The following is a 17,659-nucleotide window of genomic DNA, read 5'->3' as shown; positions in this document are numbered from 1 at the left end:
TTGCACAGCTTACCAAATTCAGAGCTACTTTTTTTTGGTAACAGCTTTATTGATACAATTCACATACCATACAGTTCACTTATTTAAGAATAGAATGGTATTTAGTATATACATAGACTTTTGGATCCATTACCACAATCAGTTTTAGAACATTTTCATCACCCCATAGAGAAATCCTGTATCTGCTAGCCAGCTTGCATTTTAAAAAGTGTTTTAGCCTTGCTCTGTCTGCTAAGTTTAGAAGGTATTTTACCAGTTAAAGACATAGTGTTGAAATAATGTTACATTTGCATTTTTCAACTTGTGTTTCATGTTTTTCTTCCCTTCTAAAGCTGAGAGAGAGAAACCAATTTACTTGCACTTAAAATTTTTTTTGCTTTTAAATTGGGAAGAAATCCTTTGTTATAAACCATACTTTGCACACACACACAAAAATTAAAACAAAACAAAAAAACCATACTTCACTGTAGAAAACCCTTGTCATCAGGCAGAAAGTATACTAATAGAATTTGATACAGCCATATCATTTGTTATTTTGAATTTTGGCATTTTAAAAGTGCAATTTCATTCCATTCCTACTGGAATATGTTAAAATGTTGTTACTATTATTATTAAGTGATTCTATTTTATCTAATTTCAGTTGTTGATATATCTATACATACTTTAAAAAAATTGCGGTGTAGTTGACATACAGTAAAATTTATGCTGTGTTCAGTTCTATGATTTGTGACAAACACATATAGTCTTGTAACCATTAGTACTATCAAATATGGAGCAGTTCCATCAACCTCAAAAAATTCCCGTTTCCTGTAATAGTCAGTTCCTTCCCCCACTATCAGTCCCCTATAGCTAGATTACTTTTTTGTTCTGGTAGCTTTGCCTATTCTGAAATATCATAAATGGAATCATATTCCGTACATATATGTATGTAACCTTTTGGGTCTGGCTTCTTTTGCTTACCATGATGCATTTTAGATTCATCCATGTTGTGGTGGTGTATCAGTATATCACATATAATCCACTATTTAGAGTGTACAATCTAGTGGCTTTTAATATGTTCAGAGTTTTGTAATCATTACCACAAAGTTAAAACATTTTCATCACCCCTAAAAGAAACCCTGTATCCCCTAGCCATAATCTCTCCATCCCCTTGAGTTAATTTTTATATGTGGTGCAAGGAGCTATGGATAGAGGTTTATTTTTTGCATATGAATGTCTGGCACGATTTGTTGAAGACTGTCCTTTCCCCCTTTGAATTGTCTTTGCATCTCTGTTAAAAATCAGTAGATTGTATGGATATGGGACTGTTTCTATACTCTGTTCTATTGGCCTGTGTGACCCTTATGTCATTTCCATATTGTCTTAATTACTGTAGTTTAATAGTAAGTCTTGAAGTTAGGTGGTAAGTTCTTCCAACTTTTTTCCCCCAAAATTGTTTTGGCTGTTCTGTTTTCTTTGCTTTCCCATGTAAATTTTAAAATCAGTTTGTCAGTTTCCTTAAAAAAAAATCCTGTGCAGATTTAATTGTTTTGAGTAATTTTCACGTGATAGGTGCAGTATACTTGCCTTCTTTAAAAAAACTTTCAGTGGAAAATATAGCCATATCTTGGAAATACTGCGAGTTTGGTTCCAGACCACTGAAGTAAAGCAAATTTATCACAATAAAGCAAGGCACACAAGTTTTTTTGGTTTCCCAGTGCATTTATAAGTTATGTTTACACTATACTGTAGCCTATTAAGTGTACAGTAATAGCATTGTCTAAAAAACCCCAGAACAATGTACATACCTTAATTTAAAAACACTGTATTGCTAAAAAAAAATGTCGAAACAGTTACAGTAATAACATCAAAGGTCACTTATCACTATAACAAATAGAATAATAATGAAAAGTTTGGAATAATTGTGAGAATTACCTAAATGTGACAAGACACAAAGTGAGCAAATGCTGTTGGAAAAATGGCATCTTAGACTTGCTCAATATGAGGTTGAGCATGCCTTCAATTTGCCCGGTAAAGTGCAGTAAAATGAGATGTGCCTGTAGGTGGTTTTGACCATGATGCCTTGCATTGTACTATACGTAATGCAGGATAATAGACACCGTACCATAAATTTGTTATGCTTATGTCATAGGTAAGTTAAAGGTATAAACACCATATCAAGTGAGATAAACTTTTAGATTGAAGAGCTTAGATTGTTTGTGTAAGGAAAGGACTTTGTATCTATTTATATAGGGGCAAAGTGCAAAGATAATGTTAAGCTAGATGTGTGGTTTTATGGGTTTTTCTGCCTTCCTTTTTTGGAATTTTATACAAAATTAAAATACAAGGGATTATATGTCATTCATTCCTTACTTCAGAAATTTCAGTCTTAACAGTTATAGTTAATTAAAAGGTCTGTATTTACATATAACTGAATAAAACGAAATATTTTTCTTAGCCTATTATTAACATATTCGAAGTTTATATCAGGAAAATAAGTGTTTAATTTTTTCTTTTGACAGTTTGCATATAAATTGGTCAATGGTTAGTTTGCTTTTCTTCTAATATATGTATTTTTCAGAACTTGCAGATTTCAGAAATACTTTGTTTTTTTCTAGAAAAGTGGTTTCTCCCTCTTTCTGCTTTCTCTTTTGAGACTTTAGGATTGAGAAATTTGATGGTTGTGTCAGTCCTGGAACCTTTTAGTCTTCTGGTTTCTTTTTTGTAGTCTCAATTTTCTTATAATGATTTGTTTACATCCCCTCAAACCATAATGCACCTAAGCAGTATTTCTTTGCTTTTCAGGTTCTAAATGGCTTCTAAGAAGTTGGGTGCAGATTTTCATGGTAAGTGGACGTTAGATGTCAATGTTACGATCTGATCTGAGAATTTGAAATCACATTAAGTAAGTGTCCCTTTTTGTTTATTTAAATGGTCTGCTTAAGAAAAATAAAGTTGTACAACAGTGTAGCATATACATTCCATAGGAGTTCACATAACTTTAATATTAAAGTATTTCTTCAAGTGGGTAGTTAAACTTTAGAATATCTCTGTGTTTATGGTACTTGAAACTACCAGAGATGGATGGGGAGCCTGCCTATTTTTGTTGTTCTTCAACAGTATTTTGAAGTAGTTGCCATTCCCTTTCTTACTCTCTGGTCCATCTCTTCACCATTATAGGTGTGAAAAAATTCTGAAGCTTTATTAAACATTTTATAATGTTTTGGTTTAGGTTCCCCCCCATAAAAAGAAGTAACTTAATATAAATAAGACATGATTAGCAGATTTATATTACAGAAGTATCAGTAGTAATAATTATAACTTTGCACTTGAAACTAATAGTGGTAAACTATTACTATTACTGTCTTTTTCTGAGATAACACCTTCCAAAATGGAATACATTAATAAACTTTACTATTTGCATTTCGGAGGAATGGAGATGCCTAAGGAGTTAAAATTAGACCCTCTTTTCACACAGTTGAAGAAAAGAATTAAACACTAGAAATACCCAGACAACACAATTATATTAAAAGGAGTTTTAAAACAAATGTTCTGTTTTAACACAATTATTTTAAAAGGTGTTTTTAAAAAAGTATCTTCTGTTTTAAAAGTCATGTAAGAGTGATTTGGTAGACTGCATGGCAACGTGTCATTATGCTCTTCTGATCTATAAGTGGTTGTTTAATAATATGACTCAGCTGAGTTGGGGTGGTGCAACAGTTACCATGGTTTTAACTTGCTGTATATTTTATACAACAGCTTTAATATTTCGAATTGCCATTGTGCACGTACTTACATATATTGCTTGCATATGTTTTGTTAAATCCTCTTGGAGTTAAGTCATTCAGACTCTGGAATTTGCATTCTGTATAACAGGTCAGGCATCAGATATTTCAGGTAAGCTGTGTCCTGTTGTGTAAAGATTATTACAGGACTCTTTCAGAGTAATCAAATGATAATAGAGGGGCAGATCTGTCATTGCCTCTGGATCACTTTTTCCAGACTTATTTTTTAGGACTTCCTCCATCTCCTTATATTCTTAACCAAAATTTTAGTGCTTAAATGGAACGTTCTAACTGAGAAAAATTTGAGAAAAGATTTTCTCTTTCTCTCTTTGGCTTCATCTGCTTTAATTTGCTAGGTTCATATTTGAATTTTAGTAGCTTTAGTTGGGTTTTTAGAGTAAAGAATCTTATTTTTAGATATCATGTTGTTTAAGGAATAGAGATTAAGAGAAATAGGTGGAGAATATTTAATAGGCAATCTTCTAGGCATCTGAGTGCAGAAAATCAAGTTCAGCCTTGGCCTTACAAGGCTGAAATTAGAAAGCCAGGAAACAGACTGCTACTCCCTACATCTCTCACTGCTTTTCTCTGCGGATGTGCTCCATTTTTATTCTTCTGTTTATAGACTTCCTTTCTTGGCCTACTTGTATACAGTGCACTGGGCCAAAAATGGCCACCCCAGTTATGGTGCTGCTTGCTACTTGATCTTTGAGCTAAACTGTTTAGCACCATATAGCTGAAGTTTTTGTATCTTTTGATCAAGGGAGTATCTGGTGTAGCCTCTGGATTGGTTCCCCCTAATTCAGGTAATATCTGACTGGTCCATTGGGGGTTTTGTGTGTGTGTGTGTAATTCTAGGGCATTTGGGATGTGGACAAGGAGATAACAACTGCTCTTAGGCCTGGATATAAAAATGCTTTTTTTCTATTTTAATATTTTTTCTATCAAATATCTTAAATAAGATCTTGTGCTGTCTTATGACTAGTATTTGACTTTTCTTAAAGTTCATTCTTTTCAACTGAGGTTGAACTTTTTCCACTGACATTAATAACAGCATATGCCTAAATAATTCTAAAGAGATATAAACAGTTATTTCTCAAAGATTTTTTAAAATATTGCCCTTGTATTATGTAAATTGCAAGTTTTTGGTTCATTGTAAATCAGGCCTTTCTTGGAGCCTGGAGCTTTAAAATGTCAATCTTCTTTAATTAAATTTTTTTAAAAATTTATTTTTAATTGAAGTATAGTTAATTTACAATGTTGTGTAATTTTTTAACTCATTTTCCACTTATCTAAGAAAAAAGTTATTTTCTCAAAGTGACTTTTAAAGGATTTTTAAAAACTGTTCCAGCAAACATAAATTACTCTTGTAATAACTGGATAAATGCTCTCAGATTCTAATTTGGGAAAAATAAGTCTGTAATTGGACTTGATAAAACTAAGTTCTCCCTATTGAAGGGCCAAGATGTCCTATTTGTGACATCTACAAAGATTCATTTTACCCTTAGTTTAATTTCTACTAAGATACTGCACTACTTTTTCTCCTAAGTGATAGAAAAATATTTTATTTTAGATTGTTTTAAAAGTTGATCTATGATTGCTGTACTGTGTAATGTCAGTCGTCATTTAATCTCATTGTTCTCCTGTGTGTAATATGCTGCACATCCCCCTTCTTTCAAGATTTTTCTCTTTATCTTTTGTTTGTAGCATTTTGACTGTTGTACCTTGGTGTGATTTTCTGTGTATTTATCCTGCTTGGAGTGAGCTAAACTTCTTGGATCTGTGGGTTGATCTTTTACCACTTATGAAAAATTGCAGCCATTATTTTTCTCACATTTCTTTTGGCCCATGTCTCTCTCTTATCTTTTTGAGACTAATCACACATGCATTAGGCTGTTTGATATTGTCTCAGAAATCTCTTATGGCTCTGTTCCATTTTTTTCCCTACTTTTTTCTCTTTGTGTTTCAGTTCTGTTCATTTCTTTTCACCTAATTTCAAGTTATTTGATTCTTTTCTCTTCTGTTGTCTTCTGATTAGCATAACCTGGCTTATGAACAACCAAAAATTTTTTTCTCTGATACTGCACTTTTCATTTCTAGCATTTCCATTTGTGTCTATATTTTTACCTCTCTGTTGAAATCCCCGTCTGCTCACACATGTTCATCTTTAACTTTCAGACTTTTAACATTTATTGTAGTAATTTTAAAGTTGTCTGATAATTCTAATATCTTGGCTATCCCTGGATTTGGATCTGATGACTGGTTTATCTCAATGATGGATCACATTTTCTTCTTTGTGTGTCTTATTTTTGATTTAATGCCATGCATTGTATATTAGAAAGCTGATTTTGTAGGTTATGTGGCTTATTTTTGTTGTTAGGCGTGAGTAGTGTTTTCTTTGGCTTCACACCCTATGGCAATATCTATATAATTTTCTCTGTGTGTGTATATGTCTGTGTGTCTGTCTATCTGTTGATCTAATTTTGAAAGTGTTATCTGACTTACAACTTTTAAATGATGATATCCAATCATGGATTTGCAATTTTTTCACTTAATTTTAAGTTTCACCTGTTCTATTCTTTTTTCAAAAACTTAAATTTGAATGCACAGTAAAACCTGAATTAAACATAATCTGTTTGCTACCCTTTATTAGGAATTTCTCTTCCACATGAAATTACCTTCTTTCAGAAAAACAAAACAAAACAAAAACCACGTAGGTCACAAGATCATAAACATATCAGCAATTTAGAAAGAAAGAAAACAGAATGAAGCTTTCCCAGAATTTATCCTGAGTTACTACATATTCAGCCGTTTCCCTTCCACCCTGGCATAATACCAAGCGATAAGCAGAACCCAACTTCGGGGAACTGCCACGGCCATAGTCATCAGAGATGCACCTACTTCCTTTTTCTAAATGGGACTTAAAGAGAACGGGCTTAGACATTCTAGATTTTCAGTGATAAAGACTGAAACTGAAAGTTAATTGGGGTGAGCCAGCAAATTGTTAGTCACAATGTTTAATTCTCTGGGCCATGTGATTGAGTTTTTATTGAATATATTTAAAAAATAGATGTGTTGAGAAACAAGAGAAATTGATGTTTTTAAGTAGTCTGATGTATTAGATAACAATGAATAGTTCCTAAGGCATAACTGGCTGCATTTGGAAGAATGTTCTTTGTTATCCTCACAGCATCACCATTCATTGTACTTATGGTCATCTCTGTCCATCATTCAAAAGGTTGCTGTTTGTTGTTGTTGTTGCTGTCTCTTTAAATGGCTTTTGCTCTTTATCTCTACCGCCTCCAGATAATCACAAAACTGTTTGCTCTTTTCCTGTAAACAATATTTAAAGAATTGGGGGTAGGTGACGAAGATTGGTGGGAGGATTTAGGGGATGTGCTAAATCACCTTGGCATTGGCTTTATTAGTGAAATGAAACTGCTTTTTAAAGCATTTATCTGTAATTCGTGCTAATGGAGGGAAACAGCAGTTGTTTAAAGGTGTTCTATTTGATCTGGTCTGTCCCTAAGCCAGGGCCTAGTTCCATTTATAGAATATAAGTTGTCGGTGTATACAGCACTGTCATTCTTAACTGAAAGGAGGCAAGGAAACTGAAATTGAAAGATTATCATTTGGCTTAGATATTTTAAGTAGTGTCCTTTTTTAAGGTAGTTTTCCCCCCTCATCTTCCCATTACCAATCTATAATAGAACTGTTCATTTAAGAAAATTTTGTTAGTGTTAATGTTTATGGGTTTTCTTATGTTTGTATATCACTTATGCGTGTAAGTATTATTATAGATAGGATTTTTCTAATGTGTGTGTCATATAATTAACCTGCTTTGTATACTTAAAATTTTCTTAAAAGACTTAATTTTGTGTTATCACAACTGTAAATCTTTCCAATGCTTCTTAGAAAATGCTAGTTTCAGCTTTGTTTCCAGTTAATTGGGGGCACTAGCCAAAGTTAGACTCTAACTTTCAGTAATAGTTTCAGTTTTTTGAGTGCCTTTTTTCATGGAAGACAGATAAAAGTTCTCTAAAATTAAAAAGAGCTTTGCTTTTCATCTCTAGAATATAAAGCGTTTTATAAGTGGAAAAGCTTTTAGTGTTGTAACCAACACTTAGCTTTGTTAGTTTTGGCAAGCTATGATGGTCTATGATACTGTTTTTTTGGGTGGCACCTGGTACATTTTTGTGACTTTGTCCAGAACCTTAGAAATGTGCTTGCATCTTGCATAAGTACTCTGTTAAAACATTTTTGTGACTGGCTTTGCCATTGTAGGTAAATCATTTTGAATTTTAATAAATATTAATTGAATGTGAGTTAGTGTGGGAAGGTGAGAATTAAATATGAGAGGAGTGTAAGACCATGTCTTCTTTATTCTCATTCAGCAAATCTCATCTGCCAGATGTTATGCTGAGCTTGAGGGGTGTAGTTAAGAAACATTTATCCTTTGTTGAGGGACACTTAAATTCTTTATCAAGAGTCTCCAGGGGAAGTATAAGGAAACAAACTATTAACAATATAGAGTGTAAGACCTGAGGTAGTAGTATGAACTAGGTGTTCTGAGATTGAGAAGGGAGTTGATCTTAAGCTCATTCTTAAAGAACAAGACATAATTAATTAAGTAAATAAGGGTGGGAATGTAATAGGCGTTGCCAGCTGAGAAAATAGCACTTATAAAGGTATGACCAACTTGGAAACTTCCCTAGAGTGGTAATAATTATGGTTATGTCCCAGAAAAATTATTAAATTGAATGCTGGTGTAGATTTAATTTGCTAGCTGAGCGGGAGAGAGTTAAAATATTTTAATTCTAGTTAGAGGTTACATGAGGAAGAGAGTCTTCTCCCTCCAAGGGTGGGAGCAAGGGCCTTCTTCCTGTCTGAGGGTTTCAGATGTATCAGAGTAGTATCTACCTCTCAAAGTAGGAATGATAACAAGATTAACAAATACATCTTGACCTTGATGAAGTCTCGAAATCTACAGTTTTTTAGAAGGAAGTCTCTTCGTGGAAGAAGTGTAATTTCTCTCATTGTGTCCATGAGCATTCAAGAAAATATACTAGTGTGAAGTCCAGAAGCAAACGTTGTTTTACTAGCTGCTAACATTCAAAAAGCAAAATTCATTTAGTCAATTATGTTTCATTGTCTCTGATGCTTCTGCCAGTGAGTTAGCCCCAAACCTGGTATTTGGAGTGTATACCCAGTAAGAGTCGTATATGAGAGCTGCTCACATTTTGTCTGACCCTAGAGATGATGATATCCCAGTCTTCCTGTATCATTCATCTGTGACAAGCAGAGAACTTTTAGGGAGTTAAAGCAGTTCAGTTGTGTATGGCTTGTGTCTCTTGATAATTCTATTCTGATTCCCATGGTCTTGATTGGTTTTCCTTTTTTCGTAAATGCCATGCTTCTTAAATATTTCCACATCTCCAGAATACAGTCTTAAAAAAAAACTAGAGTAATTATTTGTATTAATTAAAAAATGATTCTTACTGAAGTAGAGAAATCTGAATCAAGGAGGTTCTTTTGTGGAAATTCTGTCATCAGTTTATCAGTATTTAGTAAGTGTTTAGTATGTGCCAGGCAGTGCCAAAGCTTTTGAGACTACATCAGCAAGTAAAATAGACTTAAACATTTGCCTGCAAGGAGCTTCTTTCATTATATTTCATTGGACAAGACAGACAATAAATGTAATTTAAAATGGAATTATACAGTGTGTTAGAAGGTAATAAGTGCTGTGGGGAAAAGATAGTGTTAATGTGGGATTACTACAGTGAGGGGTGTGGTAATAATTTTAAATAGGGTGGTCAGAGTAAACCTTACTTAGAAAGTGAGATTTGATGTTGTATTAGCATGGATGGACTTGGAGGGCATTATACTAAGTGAAAAAAGACAGAGAAAGACAAATACTGTAAGATATCACTTACATGTGACATCTAAAAAAATCCAACAAACTAGTGAATATAGCAGAAAAGAAACAGACTCACAGGTGTAGAGAAGGAACTAGTGGTTACCAGTGGGGAGGGGTGGGTGCCAGATGGAAGTGGAGGATTAAGAGGTACAAACTATCTGGTATAAAATAAGCTGCAAGGATGTATTGTACAACATGGGGAATATAGCCAGTATTTTATAATAACTATAAATGGAGTGTAACCTTTAAAGTTGTGAATCACTGTGTTGTATACCTGTAAACATATAATATTGTACATCGGCTATACTTAAATGTAAAAAGTATGACATTGTAAAATAAATAAATAAAATTAAAATAAAAAGATTTGAGCAAAGACTTGAAGAAGTCATACGACTGAGGGAAGAACATTCCAGATAGACAGAGCAGCCCGTGCAGAATTGTTTTAGGCGACTTTTACCATATCATGGTTGAGGAACAGAGAATCACTGTGACCTAGTATAGTGAGCTAGGAGGTGAGGGCAAGAGACATGACGGCTGTTGGAGAGGTCTTTTAGGCTGCGATGAGTACTTTGGCTTTTACGCTAAGTATAATTGATAGTAAACCCTAGTAAGATCAAGTAGGCTCAAGTAGGCGTTCCTCCTTAGAGATCTAGGGTCAGGAGAAGGTAAGCAGTCAGAGAAGGAACTCTCTGTAACTTCTAGTCTTAGGATAGCGTATATTAATGTTGTATCCTAGACATAAGATTATAGCAAAACATTAAGTTCTTTGCTGATATTTTCTACTTTATTTTTGATTGTAGGGACTTTCAGTTACCTTGATGATGTCCCATTTAAGATAGGAGACAAATTCAAAACACCAGCTAAAGTTGGTCTCCCTATTGGCTTCTCCTTGCCTGATTGTTTGCAGGTTGTCAGAGAAGTACAGGTAAGTGGTAATTTTTAGTTAAAGTTTAGTACATTTGAAATTTAAACAGTAAGAATTTGTACAGTGAAATAGAAAAAAACGTTCTTGTGTCTCTTACTTGTGTTTCTGATAGTTCCTAACTGTTATTGCTTGGCTCACATTGTCTCTCACATACAGGTGCATGTGCACACACACTTATAAATGTTTTTACACATGTTATAAATCTCGTGTCATCTGTTAGATTGTATGTTCCTAGGATTCTGTGTCTTGTCCAAAACAAATCCCCATTGCCCATTCAACTTGCTTCTTCACCTCCTTCCTTCTCTCTACAGATGTCCTCATTACCTTCTCAATCACTCAAGTTACGTAACATTTTCTCTCTGCTGTGTCTCCGGTTTGCCATTAAGTTTAGTCTTACCTTATTTTTTCACTGAGCTATTGAAGTAGCCTCCTTAATTGGCCCCTCTGCTTGCAGCTTTTTCCTTTATATTTTTCATATTGTTTCTACAATAATATTCCTGAATTAAAAAACTTACAGTGATTCACCAACCTTGTTGAATCAAGGCTAGACATAGGTTATGGTAGAGTACCTTAGCTCATCATCTCCATGTGCCCTTCAACCAGGCTACTAGCAGTTTGTCAAATGTACTGTGTTTATTACCTGTCTGTACTATGCTTTTTCTCATGAGCTGTTACTTCCACTTGGAATATTCTTCTCTTCCTCACAGTAACTAAAAGCTATCTGCCAGGTAAAAATCTGTTAATTCTCAACTGCTTAAATGCCATCTCCTTAATAGCGTCTTTCTCAACCCTTGTATCTTTAAAGCTCAGTTACATGTATATGTATAAAATTACTTCTTGAAAGCAGCAAATAGCCCTGTTACGTGACTTCCTTTCTTCAGTACACATTTATTGAATGCCTGCTTTTGAATGGTGCCTTACCAGAGCTGAGGATAGAGATGAATGCCTTAATTACTGACCACAAGGAGCTAACAGTTTAGAGAAGGAGTTACAGATAGAAAAGTACACTACTCACCCAAACACTTCTTCCTGTGACTTTAGATTTTTTTAAAATACAGCTTCTGGGCAAAGAAGTTTTGTTTTGGGGAGATTTACTTAGGCATTACCATGTTACTCTAAAATGTATTCTTTTTATCTTCTAGTCTTTATGTAGTAGTAATCGTAGTAGAACTCTGGTTACATTTTAAAAAACAACAGCTTTATTGAGATATAATTCATATACCATAAAATTTTCCCTATTAAGGTATGCAAATAAGTGTTTGTTTTTTTTTTTTAGTATTTTCAGAATTGTATAACCATCATTACCATCTAATTCCAGAACAATTTCATCACCTCAAGAGGAAGCCCAGTGCCCATTAGCAGTCACTCTCTATTTTCCCCTTCCTCCCAGCCCCTGGCAACCACTAAATCTGCTGTCTGTCTCTATGAATTTGCCTATTCTGGAATATCATATAAATGGAATAATACAATAGTCTTTTATATGTGATTATATATAAATATGTATGTGACTGGCTTATTTTACTTAGCATAATGTTTTCAAATGTTATCCATGTTGTGTAAATGAAGTATTAGTACTTCTTTTTTTATGACTGAGTAGTTGCATTGCGTTGATACGCCATACCACATTTTGTTTATTCCATTCATCAGTTGATGGACATTTTTGATGGTTTCCAGTTAGGGGCTATTAATAGTGCTGCTATGAACATTTGTATACAGGTTTCTGTGTGGACATCTGCTTTCAGTTTTCCTGGGTATATACATGGGAGTGGAATTGCTTGGGTCATATGGTAACTGTGTTTATTTAATCTTTTGAGGAATTGCCAGACTGTTTTTGAAAGTGGCTGCGTCATTTTACAGTCCCACCTGTGCTGCGTGAAGGTTCCAAATTTTTCTACGTCCTTGCCAGCTTTTGTTATTATCTGTCTTTTTGGTTATATACATCTTTGTGGGTATGCAGTGGTCTCTTATTGTGGGTTTTTGGGGGGGCATGGGTAATTAGGTTTATTTATTTAATTAATTAAATTTAATTTAATTTTTTATGGAGGTACTGGGGATTGAATCCAGGACCTTGTGCATGTTAGGCATGCACTCTACCACTGAGCTATAGCCTCCCCTCTCTTATGGAGGTTTTGATGTGCATTTCCCTAGTTACTAATAATATTAAATATTTTATGTTTCTGAGGAGAGAGATCTCCCTTACAAAGTTTTACTTTGTTTTATTTGCCTGGTGATTTTTTTATTGGCAACAACAAATATTTTAAATACCCCTTTGTGTAAGATACTATTAGCAATATGATTTAAAAAACTCTCAATCCTATTTCATTAGTTCTCATATTATTCACTGCTTCATTGATTCATTCAGAAAACTTGTTTACAATCCCAAATTGTTGCCATTGTAGTTTTTTGCTGGGATTTTTCTATTTATTTGATTAGTATGAAGCACTGATAAGTGCCTGGTACTGTGCCCACTGTTCTCATAGCACTCACTCATTACAAAAGAGGAGATCAAGACTCCCAAGCTCCTTTCCTGTGTGGGCTTGTTGAAATGTTTTTGTTCTCTAATTGCAGATAGCTCCCTTAAACTTTGTCTGGGGTCTCCATCGGGGATTGGGCTGTGGCCTTGGTGCTGACTCCCTCCCTATCCAGAGAAGAGTCAGACATAGAGCCCTAGACAGATAGTTCGACGCTTCCTATGACTTTGACATGTTTGCCCTTGCATTACTGTATAAACTTGATTTTTCAGCTAAAAATTCATCAAAGTAAGCAAGTATGATATACATAAACCCTTGAACCCAGGGTCCAGAAAGCTTTCATTGAATGTGATGGTGGTGGCCTCAGTAGTGGATGGTGGCCCTTAGTGTTATAATTTAGAGCAGATTATGATTCAGTCATTCATGGGCTGGAATTGCTGTATAATAAATAGCTGTTCAATCTTGAACAGATTTCTTAAATTATCCAAGCCTCCATTTCCTCATCTGTAAAATGGGGATAATTAGCTTTTAAGGTTGTTATAAGGATTAAATAAAATAATATGTCTATAATGTCTACTCTGGTTCCTGGTACTCCATGAATGTTAGATGCTGTTATTATTGTACACTCAAACCACAGTCTTACTTTTTCACTGTAATATTTCTGCTGTTTTTTCCCTCTTTTTTGCTATGTTCCAAGTATTCTTTATTTTTTTCAATATATTTTTATTGAAGTATAATCAGTTTATAATGTGTCAGTTTCTGGTATAGCACAGTACTTCAGTCATATAGGAACATACATATATTTGTTTTCATATTTTTCAACGTAAGTTACTACATATTTTAATTTTTTGTTCCAAGTATTATATATTACTTTGGTAATTAAAAAATAAAAGCTTAATAAAATATTTATAAAAACTTTTTATAAAAAAAGAAAAGAAATTTTCAATTGTTCTTGGAAGTAAAACTTCAGAGACTTGTGTTTACAGGCAGTGGGAAGTTGGTAACAGCCTCAGTTTTTGGTGGAGGAAATCAGTTGCAAAACTGAATTTCCTCCATAGTTAGAAGCAGCAGTCTTTGCCCAGTGCTGTTTTCTCACTGTTCTGTTAGTAGTAGAAAGGAGGCCCTCTAATCCCCCACATGCTTTTCTGGGGCCCAGTAGCTGGCTCAGGGCTGGGTAAGTTGAACTTCTTGATTTTTGCGTTTCCAGGCTTCTCTTGTGTTCTTTGAAACTGGAAGGCTTGGGGAAGACCAGAGATCCTTTATTATGTTTCTTCTACTCTAAAATTCTTGTCTTATCATGGTAGGCCTCTTTCTTCTTCGTTCCCCTTCTTCTTTATTCTTTTGGTTTTTTGTTTATTTGGTTTTGTTTTTCGGGCTGGAGGTAAACCAACCCATCTATCTTATCTATCTATCTATCTATCTATCTGTCTATCTAATGGAGGTACTGGGGATTGAACCCAGGACCTTGTACATGCTAGGCATGCACTCTATCACTGAGCTATATCCTCCCCCACTTCTTCTTTATTCCTTAATGAGGCTCCAACCCTGAATGTGCACACATTGTTTAGCTTTGCTGCCTTTGGGTAAATACCAGAGGTTTTGTTTTCTCCTGTCCTAGGTGAATTTTGTTTTATATAATAGGTATATTTTTTCTAAGTATGTAAGTGAAAGTTTTATAAATTGTTCCATAACATATTGTTAAGGAATCATAAAGTGAATCCTTACACAATTTGTACTGTAAAATCTTTTTTTTTGAGATAATGTTGGTTTATAATATTATACAAGTTTCATGTATGCTGCATTGTATTTTGACTTCTGTATACACTGCAGCATGCTTACCACCAAAAGTTTAGTTTCTGCCTGTCATCACACTGTTGACCCCTTTTATCCATTTTTTGCCCCCCTCCTTTCCCTCTGATAATCACTAACCTATTCTCTGTGTTTTTGTTTTGTTTGCTTGTGTGTGGGTGTACACACAAGTCTGCACATATGTGAAATCATACACATTTGTCTGTCACCTTCTGACTTACTTCACTTAGCATAATGCTCTCAAGTTCTGTCCATGTTATTGCAAATGGCAAGATTTCATCCTTTTTAAAAAAAAATTAGCTGAATAGTATTCCATTGTATGTATATACCACATCTTTATCTGTTCATCTGTCGATGGGCACTTAGGTTGTACCACATCTTGGCTGTTGTAAATAATACTGTGACAAACACAGGGGTGCATATATCTTTTTGAATTAGTATTTGTGTATTCTTTGGATAAATACCTGAAAGTGGAATTGCTGTATCATTTGGAAATTCTATTCTTAATTTTTTGAGGAATTTTCATACTGTTTCCATAGTGGCTGCACCAGTTGACACTCCTGCCAACAGTATGTAGAAGGTTCCCTTTTCTCCACATCCTCTCCAACATTTGTTATTTCCTGCCTTTTTGATAATAGCTACTCTGATGGATGTGAGCTAATACCTCATTGTGGTTTTGATTTGCATTTCCTTAATAGTGATGTTGAACATCTTTTCCTGTGCCTGTTGGCCATCTGGAAGTCTTCTTTGGAAGAATGTCTATTCAGATCCTCTGGCCGTTTTTAATCAGGTTGTTTTTTGTTGAGTTTGTGCTGTAAAGTTTTAATTTGATATGTCTAGATTTCTTAATAAGCAGTTTTCCTGCATTCAGAGTACAATCTATTCATTATAATCTGGTATTGGTTAGTGCATAGAATCTGTTGTCAGACTGCTTGGGTTCAGATCCGGGCTCTCCTATTTAACAACTTGCTGACCTTGGGCATAGCCCTTGTAAAGTGAGGATAACAGTAGTACCTGCTTTAAAGGGTTGTTGAGAAAATGTAGAGAATTAACACACAAAAAGTGCTTAGAATCACTCATGGTACATTGTGCTTCTAAACTATTAGGGGCCATTGTTACTGTTGAGCATAGAACCTGTTTAGGGTGTTGTGCTAGATAATGGAGACCTTAAGAAAGTCTAAAGCCCAGTTGCTGCTCACGAGAGGCTGGTGATAGTACTGGGGAAATGTGTAGAGGAAGTCAGAGCTACGTATGGTCACATGTGCTCAGAATCAGATGATAGAGACAGACTCTGTGTAAGGATTCTGGAAGCAGTGGGCCATCAGGAAGGCTTCTTGAGGAGACTGCGTCCTGTCTGAGCCACCAGTGAAGGATTCCAGGAAGGGAAATGGCCTGAGGGGAGAGAAGCAAGGGAAGTGGCCAGGTACGTTTGGCCTGGTAGGATTAGAATTGGTGGGAGCTCTTTGTAATTAATTTCTAGAAATAACCAGGGAGTTTGATCAAATTATATAAGATTAGGAAGCCTTAGGTTTCTGGGTGGGGATCATCCCATACACCGTAAATGCTGCTTTGCTGTGTTCTCGTGTGTCAGTGAGGAAGAAGTGAATTGGGTGGGGGAACTGATTGGGGGAGGGGTGGCCACCTGGCTTCACACCTCCTTTTTCTGATATATCTTTGCAGTATGACTTCTCCTTGGAAAAGAAAACCATTGAGTGGGCTGAAGATATTAAAAAAATCCAAGAAACCCAGCGGGAAGCAGAGCGCAAGGCTGAGGAAGCAGAAGCTAAAGTGAACTCTAAGAGTGGCCCAGAGGGTGACAGCAAAATGAGCTTCTCCAAGACTCACTGTACAGCAGCAATGCCACCTCCTATTAATCCCATCCTTGCCAGCTTACAGCACAACAGCATCCTCACCCCAACTCGGGTCAGCAGCAGTGCCACGAAACAGAAAGTTCTCAGCCCGCCCCATACAAAGGCAGATTTCAATCCTGCTGATTTTGAGTGTGAAGAAGACCCATTCGATAATCTGGAGTTAAAAACTATTGATGAGAAGGAAGAGCTGAGAAACATTCTGGTAGGAACCACTAGACCCATTGTGGCTCAGTTATTGGACAGTAACTTGCCTAGAGGCAGCTCTGGGTCTGTGTTACAGGATGAGGAGGTCCTGGCATCCCTGGAGCGGGCAACCCTAGATTTCAAGCCTCTTCACAAACCCAATGGCTTTATAACCTTACCACAGTTGGGCAACTGTGAAAAGATGTCGCTGTCTTCCAAAGTGTCCCTCCCCCCAATCCCTGCAGTAAGCAATATCAAATCCCTGTCCTTCCCCAAACTTGACTCTGATGACAGCAGTCAGAAGACAGCCAAGATGGCAAGCACTTTCCATAGCACATCCTGCCTCCGCAGTGGCACGTTCCGAAATCCCCTAAAGCCTTCCACCCAAAGCAGTGCCAGTGAGCTCAATGGGTATCATACTCTTGGGCTTTCTGCTTTGAACTTGGACAGTGGCACAGAAGTGCCAACCCTGACCCCTTCTGATCTGATCTCCCAGATGCCTTCCCTCTCTGTCTTGTCTGTGTCCACAGAAGAATCATCACCTCCAAATACAGGTCCCACGGTAAGCCTTTTAAATCCCCCTAAATTATAAAAGCGCCGAAGATTTCTAAATTCTGCCTAGCAGTTGCCACCCTCACATTCCTCTTTTCAAGGTTTAGGGCAGGATGGGGCGTGGCCAAGTTGACCTTGCTTATATAAGTATGTGTAGTTCTGGTTAT

The 17,659-nt window shown here is 35.7% G+C and overlaps 1 protein-coding gene across 6 annotated transcripts in view; it reads left to right on the top strand.

Annotated features, from left to right (window-relative positions):
- UBAP1 (ubiquitin associated protein 1) overlaps nucleotides 1-17,659 on the top strand; it is a 58,216-nt gene that overhangs the window by 31,352 nt on the left and 9,205 nt on the right. For 4 of the 6 annotated variants that reach the window (XM_072959242.1, XM_006216811.3, XM_072959243.1 and 1 more), the window contains exons 2-4: nucleotides 2,785-2,825; nucleotides 10,482-10,606; nucleotides 16,567-17,502. In XM_072959242.1, the coding sequence (XP_072815343.1) occupies nucleotides 2,792-2,825; nucleotides 10,482-10,606; nucleotides 16,567-17,502 (1,095 nt within the window). In that variant the 5' untranslated portion in view covers nucleotides 2,785-2,791. The remainder of the gene's footprint in view (nucleotides 1-2,784; nucleotides 2,826-10,481; nucleotides 10,607-16,566; nucleotides 17,503-17,659) is intronic. The other 2 variants (XM_006216812.4, XM_072959241.1) reach the window with 1 other exon arrangement.

Source organism: Vicugna pacos, chromosome 4 (genome assembly GCF_048564905.1).
Source record: "Vicugna pacos chromosome 4, VicPac4, whole genome shotgun sequence".
In the NCBI taxonomy this organism is placed as follows: Eukaryota; Metazoa; Chordata; class Mammalia; order Artiodactyla; family Camelidae; genus Vicugna; species Vicugna pacos.
The sequence above is the reverse complement of the archived record's forward strand: the minus strand, read 5'-3'. Positions and strand labels throughout refer to the sequence as shown.